The 20,962-nt window shown below is 44.5% G+C and overlaps 2 protein-coding genes across 4 annotated transcripts; both read left to right on the top strand.

Annotated features, from left to right (window-relative positions):
* Positions 1 to 182: 182 nt before the first annotated feature.
* On the top strand, positions 183 to 18,855 carry Atrip (ATR interacting protein). Of its 2 annotated transcripts, none has more exons than XM_026383887.2 (13): positions 183 to 502; positions 3,084 to 3,214; positions 4,792 to 4,962; positions 8,583 to 8,701; positions 10,122 to 10,279; positions 11,784 to 11,885; positions 12,710 to 12,839; positions 13,004 to 13,690; positions 17,063 to 17,205; positions 17,315 to 17,406; positions 17,869 to 17,949; positions 18,110 to 18,362; positions 18,713 to 18,855. In XM_026383887.2, the coding sequence occupies exons 1-13, from the start codon at positions 256 to 258 to the stop codon at positions 18,778 to 18,780; spliced, it is 2,382 nt and encodes a 793-aa protein (XP_026239672.1). In that variant the 5' UTR covers positions 183 to 255; the 3' UTR covers positions 18,781 to 18,855. The 2 variants fall into 2 exon arrangements, with proteins under 2 accessions (XP_026239672.1, XP_026239673.1); XM_026383888.2 differs by having other exon boundaries at positions 17,063 to 17,199.
* On the top strand, positions 18,850 to 20,869 carry Trex1 (three prime repair exonuclease 1). Of its 2 annotated transcripts, none has more exons than XM_026383889.1 (2): positions 18,850 to 19,517; positions 19,855 to 20,869. In XM_026383889.1, the coding sequence occupies exon 2, from the start codon at positions 19,881 to 19,883 to the stop codon at positions 20,823 to 20,825; it is 945 nt and encodes a 314-aa protein (XP_026239674.1). In that variant the 5' UTR covers positions 18,850 to 19,517; positions 19,855 to 19,880; the 3' UTR covers positions 20,826 to 20,869. The 2 variants fall into 2 exon arrangements, with proteins under 2 accessions (XP_026239674.1, XP_077649364.1); XM_077793238.1 differs by having other exon boundaries at positions 19,917 to 20,869.
* The last annotated feature ends 93 nt before the right edge of the window (positions 20,870 to 20,962 follow it).

Consider the following 20,962-nt stretch of genomic DNA (forward strand, 5'->3'; position numbering starts at 1 on the left):
TCCAGCCGCTAGCGCTGGGCGCCAGCCGGAGCGGGGCAGAGCCAGGAGGTCAGGGGCCTGGCTGAGCACTGCGGCGCGCGCGCCTTTTGTATGTCATTTCTCGGCGCCTGGCGGCTGGCTGCTAATTGGCCCTTGGACTCGGGGGCGGGGCACTAGCTGAGGCGAGCGGCGGCGCGCGGGCGGTTGGTCCTGCTAAGGCTTCAATTTCACTGTGTTGGGATTAGCGCCCTCGGACGCTTGGGGCCCAAAGAAGATATGGCTGGGACACCAGGGCCAGGCAGCAGGAGGCGGAGCGGGCCCCTGGCACCTCGCCCTGGCCCACCGCCCGGCACCGGATACCCTCCGAGCAAGCGGGCTCGGGGCTTCCCGGTGGCCGCCTCCCCGGATCCCGAAGACCCCTTCGGTGCGCAGGGGGAATTCACCGCCGATGACCTGGAGGAGCTCGACATCCTCGCGTCACAGGCCCTGAGCCAATGCCCGGCCGCCGTTCTGGAAGTATCCAGTGAGTGCTCCTGAGGGTCTTTTCCCCGGCGGGTGGCGCAGACCTCGCCTGACCTCTTGAGGGCTGTGGCTTCGGAATCCTGAAGCGAGTGCTGCCCCTGTGTCTAGCACTGATACTGCCTTTTCTACTTTTTAAACCCTGATTTAAGCAGCGGTTGTGTTCCAAAAACACTGTGATTGGGGCTGGGGCAAAATATCAAACAGCCGATATGAAGCGTGGACAGCTAGATTAACATTTATTTTCTAAAGTGTAGGCCATGTGGTTCTTGGTTCTAAGCAGAGATCCTTAGAACACAACTACCACCACTGTCAGAACCATCACAACCCAAGTGACAGAGTTTAAATTTTATGAAGCCACTGTTCCTTCTGGCGGTATGAGTAGAGGAGCGGCCTGGCAGAGGCAAGACATGAAAGATTTATTGTTTTGTACAATCAATATTCTGCACTAGGTGCCCAATGGTTAGGAATTACAGCAGACCTAGCAATGAACAAAGGTTAAAAATTCCTTCCTCCATGGATGTATTAGGGTTTTCTAGAGGAATAGAATCAACAGGAAGTATAATTATAAAAAGGGGATTTATCAGGTTGGCTTACTCAACCAGAAGTTGAATAGTACACAGTGGCCGCTTGCAGGCTTGGAGAGCTGGAGGAACAAGTAGCTTCGCAGTCCAAGAGGCTGAAGGCCCAGAACAAGAGGGATCTACAGTGCTAGAGGGTACTAGTCAGAGATCAAAGGCTCTGGAAACTCTGGAGGATCACTGACAGTCACAGAGTGAAGAAGGGAGAGTCCAGATATCCTCAGAGGATCCCTGCAGCAATCTAGAACCTGGTCAAGAGGAATTGAGCTTGCATCTGTTGCTGCTTCCTTTTTCTTCCAACTGTTATTCTATCCAAGCCACCATTCTATTCAAGGGTGCTGCCCATACTTAAGGAGGGTCTCCACTTTCGTTGGCTACCTCACATGCCAATTATTCCTTGACACACCCAGAAGCTTCTTAATCATCAGCATCTCTTAATCTAATCAAGTTGACAATTCAAATTAACCATTACAATGGAGATCATATTCTAGTTGGAGAATGAGTGAAATCCTGCCAGGTTGCCAGAAAGAATGGTCTTAAGGTCAGCTAATATCTGTACCTCACAGTTAAGACATCATTAAAAAAAAAAAAAAAAAAAGTTAGTTCCTGGAAATTCAGCCCTCAGCATCTGCAGCACAGGCAAAACAGAAATTTAGAAAGTACTCACTGATGACCAGCTGTTCATGTGACAGATGACTAGTACCACTCTCCATCCAGTGGCATAAGGCAACTTCTCCCCTGTCCTTAACGCTACATCTAATTCCTTTCTAAATCTTATTATCAACTTTATCTTCTTTTTATCTTCTTTATTCATCTCTGGAATTCATCCTATTCACATCATTTCTACCAACTCTGATCTATGCCACCATGATACTTAACCCTAGACAGCAGTCTACTAAATTAACTCATCATTTCCAGTCTTGACTCCCTTCACACCACAGCCAGAGTCATGTTTTCAGAACTCAGTTCTGGACATGTTTCAGACAGATGCATATGTGTATCCATATTGAAAACCCTGTAATCCACGCAGGAGTAAACCCTATGCAGCAGCTTAAAAAGAGAGAAAGAAAGAAGAAAACCCTTTAATAACTTCTCACTACTCCTAATATAGAGACCAAGTTTTAACACTCTGCAAAACCCAACCAATATAGTCTAACCCTTTCTCTTTCCTCTCTTCTCTTTAGGTTCTAACCACAACAAACCTTTCTTTTTTTTTTAAAGAGAGAGAATTTTAATATTTATTTTTTAGTTTTCGGCGGACACAACATCTTTGTTTGTATGTGGTGCTGAGGATCGAACCCGGGCCGCACGCATGCCAGGCGAGCACGCTACCGCTTGAGCCACATCCCCAGCCCACAACAAACCTTTCTTACTTTCTTGAATTTTCCCTGCTTCCTTACACTATAGGAACTGCACATGCTTTTTCTTGTATTTAATTGTCCTTTCCACCAATTCCCTATCTCCATTCATATGTTTAATTCTTGCTTGTCCTTCAGCTCTCAGCTCAGTAAGGTCTTCCTTAGGGAAGCATTCTAGGCATTCCATTTGAGTCAGATTCCACTATTATAGGCTTTCTTGTATTTGTCCTTTGCAGTTCTTATCATAGTTGTAATTTTACATTTATTCCTGTGTTTATTTGTTGAATGTCCTGTAATGGTAAGGATCATTTTCATCACCATTGTATCTTTAGAGACTCCCATCATACCTGCCATATCCTAGGTGCTCGGTAAATCACAATTCTGGCCTGTAAAATCTCCGTGGTACCTTTCAACATTTAAATGAGACCCTTGAAATTCAGTGAGCTTTGGAGATAGGGTAAAGGGTCTGTTGTTTTGTAAGGATTATTTATATGTTTACATTATTTTCTTAGGTTGGAAAATATTGATGTATATTGCTTGCTAGATCTTTTCTACTTTGCTTTCAAGAGCAATTCCATTCTGCATTTTCTAGCAAAAGTGGGAAAATGTTGGGTCCAAAAATGTACACAGGAATTGTTTTTTATAGGTGTTCATAAGGTCCGCAGATTAGATGGAATGTCAAAAAATCCTTCAGGGAAAAACAGAGAAAGTGCTCCAGTTAAAGATAATTTTGAATTAGAAGTTCTTCAGACACAATACAAAGAACTTAAAGCAAAGGTAAGTGACAACTTGTGGGATTTCTTTTGTTGTTTCCTTGCTTGCTTACAGGACAGGGAATTGAACCAAGGATGCTCTATCACTGAGCTCATCATACAGTAGCATATGCCTGTAACCCTAGCAACTTAGGTGCCTGAGACAGGAATATCACAGGTTCAAGGCCAGCCTGGAAAACCTAGGAAGATCCTGACTCAAAAAATAAAAAGGGCTGGGGATGTACCTTAGTGGTAGAGTACCCCTGGGTTCAATCCCCGGTACCAAAAAAAGAGAAAAAAAAAAATAGTGGGATTTTGTTTTGTTTTCTTTGGTTTGGTACCAGGGTTTAATCCCAGGGCCACTTAACAACTGAGCCAAATCCCCAGCCCTTTTTTGAATTTTTACTTTGAGACAGGGTCTCGCTGAGTTGCTTAGAGCCTAACCAAGTTGCTGAGGCTGGCTTTGAACTCACAATCATCCTGCCTCAGCCTCCCAAGCTGCTGGGATTACAGGCATGTGCCACCACAACCGGCTAAAATGAAGTTTTAAAACAGCCAGATATGGCACACACCTATAAGCCCGGCTACTTGGAAGACAGAGGCAGGAGGATCAAAATTTCCAGGCCACCATAGACAACTTGGTGTTGCCCTGTCTCAAAATAAAATTAAACGCTAGAAATGTAACTTTGTAGAGCACTTGCCTGGCATATGGAAGGCCCTGGTTTCAATCTCCAGTTCAACAGCAACAACAAAAAAAAAGGTTTTAAAACAAGCATCTAGATTTGTCCCCATGAAATGAAAGATGGTTGAGGAAAGAAAGCCAGAAAATTTAGACTAAAAGACACTAAATAGATTTCAACAGCAAGGCAAGGGAATGAAAAAAAAAAAAAAAAAGAAATACAAAACTATACACCAGATCCAAAAAGAGATATACACTGTGAAAGCACTGAGATGAATTTATAGTATATATTTTCTCACAAAACTGCTAACAAAATAGCAACATCATAAAGGTTGCTATTTTGTTTTTTTTTTTGTTTTTTTTTTTTTTTTTAAAGAGAGAGTGAGAGAGGAGAGAGAGAGAGAGATAGAGAATTTTTAATATTTATTTTTTAGTTCTCGGCGGACACAACATCTTTGTTGGTATGTGGTGCTGAGGATCGAACCCGGGCCGCACGCATGCCAGGCGAGCGCGCTACCGCTTGAGCCACATCCCCAGCCCATGGTTGCTATTTTGTTAGCAGTTTTGTAAGAAAACAAGAAAGACATCTTTCATGTGACCATCTGTAGGTCCTAAGAGAACTAGAAACATAATGTGACATTTTAGTTCTGTGACATTTGTGACAAAGGTTGTTAAATGCCTGTTAAAGCCCAAAGATTCTTCATGTATTAGTGACAAGTATGTCTTTAAGCTATTCTTTTTTTTAATATATTTATTTTTTAGTTGCAGTTGGACACAATACCTTTATTTTATTTATATTTATGTGGTGCTAAGGATCGAACCCAGGTTCTCAAATGTGGTAGGCAAGCACTCTACTGCTGAGCCACAACCTCAGCCCCTAAGCTATTCTTGCTAAATATCTGCTATTAATCTGGTATTTACAGCTGAAGGCAATGGAAGAAGAAGTCCTCATTAAAAATGGGGAAATTAAAATTTTGCGGGACTCACTGCATCAAACGGAATTCGTTCTAGAAGAACAGAGAAGATCACATTTCATTCTTGAGCAAGAGAAAACCCAAGCACTCTGTGACAAAGAAAAGGAGTTCTCCAAAAAGGTGACTTAGAGCATTTGTTTTGCATGTTAGGGACACAGCAGCTTTGCTGCTCTTGAGTTCCTTTAGAAGCAATGATCAGTGTTGCCTATAAATCTTCCAAAGAGGTTTCAACAGTTTCTTTTATGCTTGTTTTCATTTTTACTTTGTTTTTATTGGTACATTATAATTATACATAATGGTGAGATTCATTGTTACATATTCACACATGCACATGACATAAATTTGGTCAGTTTCATTCCCTAGTATCTCCCCTTTCCCTCTTCTCTTCCTTCCCTCCTGAACTTCTCCTCTACTCTTCTGATCTCCCTTTTATTATCATGAAATTTTCTATCTCACCTTTTTTTTTCCCCTTTTTTCTCTCTAATTTTTACATATGAGAGAAGACACAGCAACCCTTGACTTGCTGAGTCTGGCTTATTTCACTTGTCATAATTCTCTCGAGTTCCATTCATTTTCCTGCAAATGACATAATTTTGCTCATTTTTATGGCTGAATGAAACTCCATTGTATATATGTACCACATTTCTTTTTCCATTTATCAGTTGACTAACACCTAAGCTGATTCCATAATTTGACTATTGTGAATTGTGCTGCTATAAACCTGAGCATGAATGTATTGCTATAATATGATGACTTTAATGTTTTTGGATAAATATCAAGGTATGTCTGGGTCACATGGTTCCATTTCTGGTCTTTTTTTTTTTTAAGAGAGAGAATTTTTTTTTTAATATTTTATTTTTTAGTCATCGGCGGACACAACATCTTTGTTTTGTATGTGGTGCTGAGGATCGAACTCGGGCCGCATGCATGCCAGGCAAGCGCGCTACCGCTTGAGCCACATCCCCAGCCCAAAGATTTTTTAAAATTTATTTTTCACTTGTAGTTGGACACTGTACCTTTATTTTATTTGTTAATTTTTATGTGGTGCTGAGGATTGAACCCAGGACCTTGCTCATGCTAAGTGAGCACTCTACCACTGAGCCACAACCTCAGCCCCTTCATTTCTGGTCTTTTGAGGAATCTCCATATGGGCTTTCCATAGTGATTGTATTCATTTACAATCCCACCAACAGTTTGTAAATGCTTCTTTTCCCCACATCCTCACCAGCATTTATTATTTGTATTCTTGGTGATTGCTGTTCTAACAGGAGTGAGATAAAATCTCAGCATAATTTTAATTTGCATTTTCTTGATTGCTAAAGGTGTTGGACATTTTTTTAATTTTTTCTGGTACTGGGAATTGAACACGGGGGCATTTAACCACTGAGCCACATCCCTAGCCCTTTTTATTTTTTATTTAGAGACAGGGCCTTGCTAAGCTGCTTAGGGCCTAAGTTGCTGAAGCTAGCTTTGAACTTGTGATCCTCCTATCTCAGTCTCCTGAATCACTGGGATTACAGGCATATACCACCACACCCAGCTAAACATTTTTTCATATAATTGTTGGCCTCTTGTATTTCTTCTTTCAAGAAATAATCTGGGGCTGGGGATGTGGCTCAAGCGGTAGCGCGCTCGCCTGGCATGCGTGCGGCCCAGGTTCGATCCTCAGCACCACATACCAACAAAGATGTTGTGTCTGCCGAGAATTAAAAAATAAATATTAAAAATTCTCTCTCTCTCTCTCTCCTCTCTCTCTCCTCTCTCACTCTCTCTTAAAAAAAAAAAAAGAAATAATCTGTTTAGTTATTTGTTTTTCTTAAATACTTTCTGCTTTTAGCAAATTGCCATTCACTTTTCTTCTAGAGTCTGCTTATGGGTTGGAAAAGAACTTGAATTTGCTGTGGTAAGCAGGAATAAATCACTAGCTTAGAATTTCTAGAAACATGCTTAATTAAGGGTTCTTTGTCATCAGAAACTTAGTTGATCTAGTTTAGTCCAAAAGGAAATGTACTGGACTCCATAACTAAGACTTGGAAGACAGGGGTGTACTGGGGCCTCAAATGACTTAAACCTTACCAGGACAGTCAGGGAAATGCAAATAAAAAGTATGCTGAGATTTCATTTCACTCCTATTTTTATTCTCTATGCTGTAGACAGGTTCCATCCTTATGATAGAGGGTTTGTTCTCCAGTAGTTCCTGAGCTCCTACTCCTATTTCATAACTCTATAGCACAGTTCAGACTTGAGCTTCCTCATCTCAAGTTTTAAAATTCTGAGAAAGGCTCCAGTTTGTCTAACTTGAGTTGGGTGTCTATCCCTGGATCAGTTGCCATATCAAAGAGATTACAGCTCCCATTCAAATCACATGGTCTAAGATAGGGAAATGATTATATCTCAGGGAAAGGGAGATGCTGTTCTGGAAAGAACAACCAAATAGTAGGTAACCAGTATATACCACCACTTTGTTTCATCACTTCCCAGTGCTTTAGCCTAAAGGACATAGGGTCTTATTCTGCCGTTACTTCATTCAGCAAACTTTAAATACACACATGTGCCCAGCACAGTAGTTGAGTTTTAATGTAAATGAGAAGAGCAAGGAATTTGCAGTCAGCCAAACTAGAATTTGAATCCAGGCATCATCACATTCAAGTGATGACCTCAAGGTAATGACCTAAGCTTCATGTCTCATTTATCTGTTTCAGAAAATAACCAGAAAGGGTAATTTTTTTTTAATATTTATTTTTATTTATTTTTTAGTTGTAGTTGTCAATACCTTTATTTATTTATTTATTTATTTATTTATTTATTTATTTATGTGGTGCTGAGGATCGAACCCAGGGCCTGCCACGTGCCAGGCGAGCGATCTACTGCTGAGCCACAACCCAGCCCCAGAAAGGGTATTAAGAGATTCAAACATTCCTGCACTTATTGTTACTGATGCTGTGTCTGGTACAATGTGTATGTGGAGAATACTGTTTGGCTACAGGCCTGGAGGCAGATCATCTGGTGTCTCCCCCACCACCACCCCACCCCTGCCTCTCTTTTTCTTTCCTCTGTATATGTATGTATGTGTGTATAGGTCCTCTTTTGTGAAGAATTCAGTGATGGTTTGGATCAGGCTGAATGGTTTGAGGTATCACAGTGTAAATACACACACACACACATACACACACACACATATGCATACAGGATTTAGGTAAAACTTCCAGATACTCTGCTAAGACTTTCATGAAGACCTGGAATTGTGACCACTATGTTGATGAAAATATAACAGTCAGGTATGGTGTCACACATATAATCCCAGCTATTTGTGAGGCTGAAGCATCAGGATAGTGAGATTAAGGCCAGCTTGGGCAACATAGCAAGACTCTATCAAATAAAGAAATATGTTACCGCTAAGATACGGCATCGTCTCAAGTTCTATGCTGGGTATTTTATATTCATTGTTCTTGATCCTCCCAAGTATGAAGAAGACAGTATTTATGTTACAGATTCAGCCAGGTTAAGTAAATGGTGGGACCAGATTTAAACCCTCACAAACTTTCTTCACAATAGTTAAAAGTATTGGGCTATCTTTTAGGAAGAAGGCTAATGTTTGATATTTTAGGACGTTTGTATCATAGCAAACTTTCATATGTATTTTTCATTGTATTTCTTTTTCTAGCTTAGGATTTTGAAACCCAGAGATATTTTTGTGAATGTGGTGGTGCCATTGCAAGTATATTTCCTTTGTCTTTCAGCTCCAATCATTGCAGTCTGAACTCCAGTTTAAAGATGCAGAAATGAATGAATTAAGGACAAGGCTTCAGAGCAGTGAACGAGCAAATAAACTTGCTGTTTCTTCTGTTTCCCATGCCAGGTAAGGATAGTGCTGGAGAAATTATTAAGTTTTGCATTATTTAGTAAAAAGTCTACAGAACTCTCTCAGACTGGTCCTAAATAAAGGCCATTGAGATCCTACCACCTGGTCAGAGGTCCTCTTTTGTAAAGAATTCAAAGATGGTTTGGATCAGGCTGAATGGTTTCAGGTATCACAGCATAAAGGCCCACAATCTGGAAATACTTTCTCTGAATCATACATTATAAACACAATACCTGAGACTAGAAAAATAATTAGCAAATTTGTGGGATGGGCCAGTCTTCATTTCAATATAATTTATTTATTTAACATAACAGGTTTTGCCCAAGCATGAGTATATTTCAATCCTAGTTCTTTAGAATATTTCCGCTGATTTGCTTCCTTGGAACCTTTGTCTATCAGCCCCTCCTTTGCTGAGCAGATGTGCTCAGCTTTATTGTATCCTGCCCTTTCTTTGCCTGGCAAAGCAGTCTGGCACTGTCAGTATCAGTCTTGAAATTTAACAGTGTCAGTCACAGTAACTTTTTCTGGTATTAAATATTCTGCCTTTGCTCATAACAGGCATGGAATATAATTGAACTTCTTGCCTTATATAACTTCAGGTGATACAAGAGGGCTAACAACAGGAAAACCCAGCTAACAACAGGAAAACCTCAGATCAGAGGGCTAAGACTGCTTCTCTGATATGAAGATGTTGGCTCTGAACACCTTACTCAGTTTTCAACACATTTTCTAATAGTCCCTATTAAAAATTAGCTTCTTTGCTGGGTATGGTGGCACAGGCCTGTAATCCCAGCAGCTTGTCAGGCTGAGGCAGGAGGATGTCAGGTTTAAAGCCAGCCTCAGCAACTTAGCAAAACTGTAAGCAACCTGATGAGACTCTGTCTCAAAATAAAAAAGGGCTAAGGATGTGGCTCAGTGATTGAGCACCCTTGGATCCAATCCGTGGTGTCCAAAAAAAAAAAAAATGGTGGGGGGGTGGGGGCTGGGATTGTGGCTCAGAGGTAGAGTGCTCGCCTAGCACATGTGAAGCCCTGGGTTCAATCCTCAGCACCACATAAAAATAAAATAAAGATATTGTGTCCAACTACAACTAAAAAATAAATTTAAAAAAAAATAGGTTGTTTCATGTTGAAAAGTTTCAGTGGAATTGGAAATGGTAAAGGAATCATGGCCAATATTTTTGGGTGATTAGGAGAATATGAAAATAAATGAAATACTTTTTCAGTAATTTAGATCAAAATAACCAAATGAACATTTTATACTGTGTTCCTGGACAAAGAATGACATATAAATAACTGATGCAGTCTGGTCAAACACCTAGACATGAAAAGTTTAAATTTTGTTGAAAGTTTTCTAACCAGTATTTTAAGTGATTTTAGTAGATCATTTCTTTGCTTTCACAGTTAACTTTTTCCAGTCCTAGGAAAAGCCCTTCTGTGGTTATAAAGCCAGAAGCATATTCTCCACAGTTTGGAAAAACATCTTTCCCTACAAAGGAGTCTTTTAATGCTAACATGTCCCTTCCCCACCCTTGCCAGACAGAGCCAGGATACAAGTCTCTTGTGGGCAGAGAGGGTAAGTCAGTCTATTAGTCATCTATTATGGTTTAATTGACTATCCAACCTTAAACAACAATTATTTATTTTCTCCTGATTTCTGTGGGTTAACAATTCAGGTGGGACATAATGAGTATGGCTTAGCTCTATAGGGACTAGAATCACTGAAACCTTCTCGAGGTGGCTCTTTCACATGGCTGACAACATAATCCCTTTCCATAGGGCTACTGGGTGGCCTCATAACTTGATAGATGGCTTCCTCTAGAGCCAGCAAACTCAGAGAGATCCAGCAAAAAGCTTTTCTTTTTATGGCCTAGTCTCAGAAGTCACATACTATCACTTTTGCCGCATTCTCTGTCAAAGGCAAGTTAATGAGGATCTGGCACATTCAGTGGAAAGGAAAAGAGGCTGCACTGTTTGAAGGGAGGTGTGTCAAAGAATTTGTAGGCACATTGATTGTTTGTCTGTCAACATCACTCCCTTACTGGTGATTGAACCCAGGGGCACTCTACCAGCCCTTTTTTATTTTCCATTTGGAGACAGGGTCTCCTATGTCACCCAGGCTGGTCTCAAATTTGAATCCTTCTGTCTCAGCCTCCCAAGCAGCTAGGATTACTGGCATGTGCCACTGCACCTGGCTCTTGTTTATTTTTGTCTGTTTGTTTCTTCATCTGCTGTGCACTCTACCATTAAACTGAGCTACATACATCCTCAGCCTCTGTGACCATCTTTTGAAACCATCACAGTCATTTTATATGGACCATACCAGAAACATAGCTAGATTGCAGGGACCTGTGTTCCTTTTATAGTCCAGCCATGAGTTTTATAGCCACTCTAGACAGGGAATGCTGCCACTGTCTAGAGAAAGATCATCTACATTAATAGTTTTCACTCTGAGATTCTGCCATGCTAGATGATTGTATAATTCAAATACATCAACTCTTACCATCAGCCTTTTCAAATCACTGACCATCACATCACTCCTAAGAAACTGCAGACCACTCATATTTTTGGTGTCTAGCAACTAATAGGGTACTGCAGGATAGTATTACAAGCAGACAGTAGAGCCTAATAGTCTGGATATAGATCCCATCCACATTACTTATTGGCTTAGCTGATGTGGGCAAGGGCCATAACCTCTGTGTCTCAACTTTCCTATATCTAAATAGTGAATGATAACACCTCCTGGTAGGATTGCTTTGAGAAGCAAAGGAGCTAATATGTTTTTAAAACTCTTAGAGCAGTGTCTGACCCTTACTTAGCCCTGTATAACTGTTAGTGGTTACTGTTTTCACCTTATTATTTAATTTTGAAGTAAGGCAAACAGCTTGATTTTCTTTTGTGAATTCCTGTTTTGCATGAGAAAGGCAAAAGATGTGAGGGATCTTGAGCTGCTTTGAGTCTTTCTTTATCCAAGGTTAAAGAAGTAGAACAACCTGATTGTGTTTGAAATTCATTGCATGTCAGAGTTACAGATAATGCCTGTGCTTTTGTGCTCAACTTTTGATTCTCATTTTTTCTAGTTTCAGATAATAAGACCCACAGCCTGAGAGGTAATCCCAAAATGCAAGAAGAGGTACAGAAAAGTTTTGCTGATAGCTGGATGCAAAAGTCAAAGACTCAAGGTACCAAAAATTCCTGCTTTTCCTGTAGGGACTTACATGACTCTTATCGTCTTCTGTCACACACAGTATAATTGCCTGTAAACTGTCTGGCTCTCTGAGAATCCATGCCCCAGGCAGACCTGCAGAGTTCAGGCAAGTAGGAGACTATGACTTTATAAAATGGAAAGGGCAACTAAGCACAGTGGTGCACATCTTTTATCTCTACAACTCCAAAAAGGACTGAGGATGTAGCTCAATGGTAGAGCACCACTGGGGTTCAATCCCTAGAACCACAAAATGAATTAATTAATTGAAAAAAAAAAAGAAAGGAAAGGGCAAGCTTGGTGCAGTGGTGCATACCTGTTGTCCTAGCTACTTGTAAACAGAGGCAGGATGATTGCTTGAGCCCAGGAGTTTAACCTGAGCAGCACAGCAAGACTTCTCTAAAAAGAAAAGGGTAAAGAAGCCAAATACAGTGGTACACACCTGTAATCCCAACAGCTCAGGAGGCTGAGACAGGAGGATTGCAAGTTCAAAGCTAGCATCAGCAAAAAGCGAGGCTCTAAGCATCTCATTGAGACCCTGTCTCTAAATAAAATACAAAATAGGGCTGGGAATGTGGCAGTGGTCGAGGGCTCCTGAATTCAATCCCTGGTACACACACAAAATTAAAGGGGTGGGGGGGGCAAAGAGCAGGTACATCCCAGAGCCTTCTGCATCTTACAGAGCTTTGTGTCAGCTTAGAAGACACTTGGCATCCAAAGAGTTCTCATCTTTTCCTTCTGAAGCCATAGAAAAGGTCTCACATGTCAGAACCTTCTAGGTTACCTTGTTTTCTCCTACAGGTTCCATTTTGATAAATCTGCTCCTGAAGCAGCCTTTGATCCCAGGGTCATCCCTAAGTCTTTGTCACCTCCTAAGCAGTTGTTCTGAAACTCCTACTAGCACCCTCTTGCAGCCACCAGGGTTTGGCAGGTAAGCATGATACTCCTGAAAAACTTGTCTCTAGGAAGTCAGTCCCTTTCTGGCCCTGGCCAGCATTGGGAGATCCATGGGATGTGCAGAGAGACTGGAGAATTTGGCAGGCAGGCTATTTGAGGCCCTTGACCTTATCTTTATTTTGTTTTGTTTGTTGCCAGTACCTTGACTGGGATTTCAGACCTCAGAGCTACAAATTCTCGAAGTGGATCGTTTTGCCCCTTGGCCCTGAAAGAAGCACAGAATCTGGCATTCACAGGACTGAATCTGATTGCCAGGAATCAAGGCTTATGTGATGGAGACACAGAAGGAGATAAAATGGCCTTCCCACTCTGCCAGCTTCCTGGAGCCGTGCACCTTCTCCCCCTTATCCAGTTCTTCATTGGCTTGTATTGCCAGGCTCTGCAGGATTTGGCAGCTGCTAAGAGGAGTGGAGCACCTGGGGACTCTCCAACACATACCTCCTGCTTGAGCTCTGGGGTAGAGGCCAACCCTGATGACTCAGTTAGCAACTTGGAAGGTTTCTCTGCAGCTTCACTTAGCATTCTTCAGCACCTGGTGTGCCACAGCAGAGCAGTTGTCTGCCTCTTACTATCAGGAGTTGAGGCAGACTCTGCTGCTTGGGAAGGAAATGAGAGCCTGGTTCACAGACAGAGTTGTGGAGATACAATCTCAGTCCCCAAGGAGGTTGCGGACGACCAAGGACTGCATCCACTATTGAAGATGCTACTTCACTTACTGGCTTTCTCTTCTGCAGCAACAGGTCACTTTCACATCAGTGTCCCGAGCCAGTGCCTCAAAGTTTTGGTGAAATTAGCTGAAAACGCTTCCTCTGATTTGTTGCCCAGGTATAAAGCAGCAAGGGAGGCATGATTTTATGTGTCTTCTCTGACCTCTTGGCCCTTGTACATTGCTTACATCTTCACTTATCCCACTATTCAGCTCTGCTTGGTGCAGATAGTTCTTTTTTTTTTTTTTTTTTTTTAATTTAGTTTTTTAGTTTTCGGCAGACACAACATCTTTGTTTGTATGTGGTGCTGAGGATCGAACCCGGGCCACACGCATGCCAGGCGAGCACGCTACCGCTTGAGCCACATCCCCAGCCCCAGGTGCAGATAGTTCTGAGGTGTTAAGAAGTGGGATCACATGTCAAATAACCAAATAAGTGGGGTTTGTGTGGTTTAATTCTAGACTGCAGGTAAGCAAAAGACACATGTGATAAGGAAGCTGTTAGCCACTGTGGAAGAGTATCCTGTCCCAGGACAAAGGCTAAACCAAGAGGCCCTGAACCTGAGATAATGGAACAGGTGAAGCCTATGTGGCACAACATGTTTAAGTTTGTTGAATTTCCCTAAGGAAGCAGAGGGTATGGGGAACTAAGGAAGCAGAGGGTATGGGGAAGGTCTGCAGCCACAAGCTGACCTTGCTGAATATCTGCCTCTCATCATTGTTTCTACCTCTAACTTGAGTTACTTGTTGCTTGCCTCTCATAGGCTGTGTTAGAAGTGGAAGTATAATGAACGTAGCTTACAGTGTTATCATAAATTCCTAATTTAGAGCCACACGCCCTATAATCCCAGCAGCTAGAGAGGCTGAGGTAGGACGATCGTGAGTTCAAAACCAGCCTTAGCAACTTAGTGAGGCCCTAAATAACTCAGAGAGACTCTTGTCTGTAAATAAAATATTTTAAAAAGGGCTGGGGATGTGGCTCAGTGGTTAAGTGCCACTGGATTCAATCCCTGGTACAAAAAAAAAAAATTCCTAACTTGAGAGTCCAGAGCTGTGAGATGGGAGCAAATAGAAACACCATCCAACCCACCATTGTCCAGTCTCCCTCATAGTATTCTTCCAAGATGCCAGCGCTTGTGTTGGAATGATTCCACTGACTGGACATAAACTTTAAGTTTTCTCATCTCTGAGCTCAGCATGCCTGTTCCCTAAAAACACTTCTGGATCCTAGTTTCCATGTGAATATTTTCTGGTTGGTCTGATCCATTCCAAAGGTGCTGCTCAAGAGTTGGATACAACTACAGCACAATATGGGCAACACAGTAGGGGACAGAATCATTACACAAGAGCCAATTCACAGTGACTATTTGCTTTTTCATGTATATTAAGTGAATGAATTCTAGAAACCAAGTTCATACCATTTCTCTTAGTAGATGCACCCCATTCCATTCCTGTTGAACTTGTCCCCAGAGGTATTCAAAAATAGCAATTTAATGGATAGTCAATATAGGCCAGACACAGATGCCCTCCATTCGCTGGTTCGTGTGACATACATGGCCCTGCATCCTCTGCTTCACACAGAACCTGGCTCACTCTAAGTAGTCAGTCAGTAATTATTGAATAAACCCTATGGTGAGAGAGGAAAACTTGTCTGAAAAATCCCATAGGGAGTGTTCTGGGGTTGGTTCTAAACCAACTCTGTCCTGAGCCATTGCCTAACTCTCTGACACATCTCCCAATCAGTGCTTCTCTTCAGAATTCTTTATGCTTAACTAGGCCTGGTGGGGCATGCCTCTAATCCCAGTGACTTAGGAGACTGAGGCAGGAAGATCACTGAGTTCAAGGCCAGCCTCAGCAATTTAGTGAATCCCTGTCTCAAAAAATAAAAGGGACTAGGTATATAGCTCAGTGGGAAAACACCCTTGGTTCAGTCCCCAGCATTAAAAAAAAAAATCCTCATATTTCCATGCTCAAGTTGAACCCCACTAACACACCGCTCTCTTTTTGCCTCAGAGAAAACTAGGGCAGGGGATGCTATCAGGGTTTGAACATAGTATGTGATACAGTACAAATAGCCAGGAAACTTGCCGTCTTTCCTGCTACCAATCTTTACCTACCCAGTCTTCAAAGCAGTTTGTCCCTTGTCTTTTCACTATATTGTAGTTTGGGGTTCAGAGTTAGAAGGGGTTTTTGCCTTATGTGTGCTAGGCAAGCACTCTACCACTGAGCCACAATCCCAGCCCCAATCCCCAGATCTTTTGATTTTATATTTTGAGACAGGGCCTCACTAAGTTGCTGAGATTGACCTCAAACTTGGGGTCCCCCACCTCAGCCCCCTGAGATATTGGGATTACAGGAATGCACCATTACTCCCAGCTCAGCCTTTTTTTTATTTTTGAAAGATCTCACCAAGTTGAATTTGCAATCCTGCTGCCCAACCTCCCGAGTCACTGGGATTACATTTGTGAACCACTACACCTAGCTCATTCCCAGTTTTAACTGGAACAGCATGACTTCTCTTGTATACAAAGGCTATACATGAAATTTCATTTTTAAAAAGTTCGCAGTTCTAGCAAGAAATAACTTGGAAACCACTGTGTTTTATACAAAAGTGAATTGTTCTTGCAGATACTTTCAGGAGCCTTAGTGACTAATTAAGGGCCACTTGCAGCTGAACAATGAGAGCAGGTAACCAGGTTAAGTTCCAGTTTCCCACAAAGTTCCAGGGTCTCTGGCAACTAAAGAAAATGCAACTTCTTCCATGCTTACAGGACATGCCATAAAATGAGTTCACCCAAATAGTGACATACTGAGGGATATTCTTGATCTTCATGCTAAGATATAGTCTAACCCACAGAGTGTTTTAGATGATGGCTCCCCAGTCACCAGGCCAGTTCCCTGTCATGCTCTTGCAGGCTGGGCGATTGAGCAAATAGCAGCAGTTGCCTTGAGACTTGGTTCTTTGGTCCCTTGGTCATAGCTATCCCTTTCCCCCTAAGACCTGGGAGAAAGTATACCCAGAGCCTCTTACCCATGCACACCCCACAATGACAGCAGAGGTGACCAGTGTTTACTGAAGAGAAAATGGTCTTCCTTGCTCTGTGAGTGGCCTTATAACATCCAGCCATAGCCTGGTCCATTTTTTGTCACTTCTAGAGTCCTGGTGAGTCCTGTGGTGGTAAGCAAGAACTTACCAAGTTATGCCCTGCATCCCTATTTGGGAGCATAGGCAGGGAAGAGACCAGGAGCTTGTAGAGGCCAGGCATCCCAGGTCCAGGGAATCCTCTCCCATTTACTGGGTGTTGCTGTGCAAGGTTAGGGCCATCATCTCTGAGCCATAGCAGTCTGCAGTGAAGGTAGTGTCCATTCGTTCACATGAGACAGCTTCATACTAAGTAGTCAGTGTGAGAGGGAGCAGCATTTGAACCAAGGTCTGGCTGAACCAGATCTCCTTTTAAGGAGTGTCACATTTCTTTGGGCCCATCTTTCAGGTTCCAGTGTGTGTTGCCAGTGCTGCCACGGTGCCTCAGCCCAGAGACACCCCTGCCTTGTGTGCTGCTGGCTGTCCAGCTGCTCTCCCTCCTAGTGGACCATGATAGCCTTGCACCTCAACTCTGTTCCCACTCTGGTAAAGGTGGGCCTGCACTCTTACAGAGGGAGGGAGGGGTTGGGGCAGGGACAGGGGCCTCCTGAGGGCTTCTGCAGAAAGGGGACCCTGAGTGAGATAGGGGTATCCTTTTCAGAAAGCTGCCTCCTCCTGCTGCTGTACATGTACATCACATCAAGGCCTGATAAGGTGGCTTCAGAGATACAGTGGCTTCAGCTGGAACAAGAGGTAAAACAGGGAACCTTATGGAGATTGCTCATCACTCCATCTTAAAAGACCACAAATTCTCCCCTCCTCTCTGGAGAGAAAGGGGACTAATTCTTTTTGGTAACAAGAGTTTTTATCAAGCAGCTTGCAGCTTATCAAGCAACTCATTTAGGCACTCCCCACACAGATGCAATACAGGTTGTAATGGGACTCAGCTGAGTTACCTGATAATTGATGCTATCCTGGCTTTGGGGCCTGGTAGTTGGAAATGAGTCTGGAGGCAGGCGGGTTATTGGTGAAATTCAGGTGCTAGTTCTGAGTCTAGCCTGGAAACCCCATACCACTGCTTCTAAGACCCCATTTGTACAGACAAGCAGTTGCCAAAGCAGCTAGAGCTCTTGTAGGAGATGCCTGAAAGAGCCCTTGCACAGTGACAAGGGTCTTATTCTGACAGGATAAAATAGAATCTTTTTTTTATTCCAGGCAGTGTGGCTCCTGGCCAAACTGGGTGTGTATAGCCCTCCCGCCACAGTCACTGGCTCTGACTGTCAATGCAATGTAGAGGTGAGTATCCAGTGCCAACAACACGGCAGCTCTGTTTGTGGATAAAGGAACCTTGCATAAGACCTACTTAGAGCCCTGCTCCCCTGGGGCAGCTAGGCTGAACAGGGTGTTAGGGCACAGAAAGGTTGGAAACCTCAGTCTGCACACTTTCTCACTCCAGGTGGTTAGAGTTCTCACAGTGATGCTGCACAGACAGTGGCTGACCATGCAAAGGGCAGGGGGGCTCCCAAAGACTGACCAGCAGAAGCGGACAGTGCGGTGTCTGCGAGACACAGTGTTGCTCCTGCACAGTCTGTCCCAGAAGGACAAGCTCTTTACTGTGCACTGTGTGGAAGTCCTGCATCAGTATGACCAGGTGATGCCAGGGGTCAGCATGCTGATTCGAGGGCTTCCTGACGTGACTGACTGTGAAGGTGAGCCAATAAGCCCACGTGTGGGTTCTCCCTGATCCTTGTGAGCAAGTGAGATTCCTATTCAAAGGACCTTCTGCCCTGCATGCTGTGGCTCTTCTGAAAATATTGGGCTGCCCTTTGCCCATATTTGTTGAATTGGCCTGGCAGAGCCACGGTTTTTCCAGAATATCCTGATCTGAATTGCCTTTGTTATCACTTTGCTCATAATAGCTGAGGGAGCAAGGCCTGGGCATGGAAGGGACTGGTTAGTTCCTGCAGGTGCTGGGGGAGGACAGGTGGGACTTCCCCCAGGTCCTACCTAGCACCTTCAGGCCTTCATCATTGAACCCTCCCTCTTCCTTTTGGCTCAGAGGCAGCCCTGGATGACCTCTGTGCCACGGAGACAGACATGGAGGACCCTGAAATGGACTGTGGCTGAGGCCCTGAGCATCCTGCCACAAGGGGGCACCAGCACTGCTGCTTTCCTCACACACCACATCCTCTGATTAAAAGCAATGACCGGCAGTTCCTGCCGAGAATGCGTTGTTTCTCTGATCTGTTTGGCTGAGTGGGAGGGAAGGAACTGGACGGGGACCCAGGAAGACTAGACGCCTCCCCCACCATCTCCCTGGCTGGAACTGAGACGGTCCCCATGGTAACTAATCTGCCTTGAGGAAAGCCCTGGCCTGTTGGTGGAATTGTCCTGAGTCATTGCTTTGGCTGGGGCCGTGGGGAGAAACCATTGTGTGGCAGATAGGAGGCTGCCCTAGGCCAGAACTAAACCTGGGAAAGTAGGCCAAGGACTAGGCACAAAAGGGCCATGGCAGGGGCTCACAGCATTGCTTGAGACCTGGAACTAGCCTGGCACCTGGAGACAGCTGAGGCAGCTGTCTTCTCTGTGTGCTCTCAGCAGCATGAGGGCCCCCGTGCACAATGTCAGCCAGCAGGCCCACAGCTGTGGATCTGAGCAGATCTTCTGGGATGCCTGGGGAGGGAGGGGTTTTAGCAAAAGAGGCACAGACTAGGCAAGCTGATGAGCAGGGCGGGCCTTGCTCACGAGGCAGGCTCACAGACGGGCCCAGACCCAGCTTCACTTCCCGCCACTGCTGCCAACAGCAGGGCCAGCAAGAGTGTGCGTGCCTGACTCTTCCTAGTCACTGCTGCCTCCCTATTCCGGTAAGTGTGGACCCCCAAGGGGATGGGGCAGGGCAAGAATGTCATGGGTTTCCCCCACATAGTACTAGGTGGGCACTAAGGGCGGGACCAAACCCATGTGAGGAAGAGGGAACCTTCCCCAAAAGTACAGTCATCCTCTAAGGAAGCTACCCCACCCTCACCAACTTCCTGCCCTGAAAATGGGCTCTAGAGCTCTCAGACAGTGCCTGACTGTGCAGGCAAAACCTACAATGTACTTATGCCCACTCTCCTCCCACCCTTGCCCCCAGAGCCTGCTCACTTCAGATCTTTCCCTTGCATTCACATGCTCCACCTCCAACCTCATGCTCCTTCCCAGGCACAGCAGCAGGTACCTACCCCAGCATGGGCTCACAGGCCCCACCTCCTGGTCCCATGCAGACCCTCATCTTCTTGGACCTGGAGGCCACCGGCCTGCCGTTCTCCCAACCCAAGGTCACGGAGTTGTGCCTGCTGGCTGTCCACAGATGTGCCCTGGAGAATACTCTCACCTCTCAAGGGTCACCACCCACAGTGCCCCTGCCACCACGCGTGGCAGACAAGCTTTCACTGTGTGTGGCTCCTGGGAAAGCCTGCAGTCCTGCAGCCAGCGAGATCACAGGTCTGAGCACAGCTGTGCTCACAGCACATGGGCGTCAACGCTTTGATAACAACCTGGCCAACCTGCTCCAAGCCTTCCTGCAGCGCCAGCCACAGCCTTGGTGCCTGGTGGCACACAACGGTGACCGCTACGACTTCCCCCTGCTCCAGGCAGAGTTGGCTATGCTGGGTCTTGCCAGTATTTTGGATGGTGCTTTCTGTGTGGACAGCATTGCTGCCCTGAAGGCCTTGGAACAAACTAGCAGCCCCTCAGAGCATGGCCCAAGGAAGAGCTACAGCCTGGGCAGTATCTATACCCGCCTATATGGGCAGGCCCCAGTGGACTCACACACGGCTGAGGGTGATGTTTTAGCTCTGCTTAGCATATGTCAGTGGAAGCCAAAGGCCCTGCTGCAGTGGGTGGATACTCATGCCAAGCCCTTTCGCACCATCAGGCCCATGTATGGGGTCACGGCCTCTTCTGGGACCAACCCAAAACGGTCTGCGGTCACAGCCACTACACCCTTAGCCACTACCAAGAATGCTAGTCCCAGAATTGGTGAAAGCAGAAAACCCAAGGCTGTTACTTCAACAATAGTCCCTGGAAACCCACCCCGGGAGGGGCTGCTGGCCCCTCTGGGCCTGCTGGCCTTCCTCACCTTGGCGATAGCCACATTGTATGGACTATCCCTGGCCACACCTGGGCAGTAGATTGAGAAGGAAAATCTAATAAAGACCCCCCTCAACACTGAGTAGTCATTTGCCTCCTAGCTTCCTTGGCAGCTGGAGCCTCTACCTGTACTAGGGACTTGGGGAGTAGTCCTTGTCCCTTACTCTCTTCACAAAAT

Source organism: Urocitellus parryii, chromosome 2 (genome assembly GCF_045843805.1).
Source record: "Urocitellus parryii isolate mUroPar1 chromosome 2, mUroPar1.hap1, whole genome shotgun sequence".
Taxonomy (NCBI): domain Eukaryota; kingdom Metazoa; phylum Chordata; class Mammalia; order Rodentia; family Sciuridae; genus Urocitellus; species Urocitellus parryii.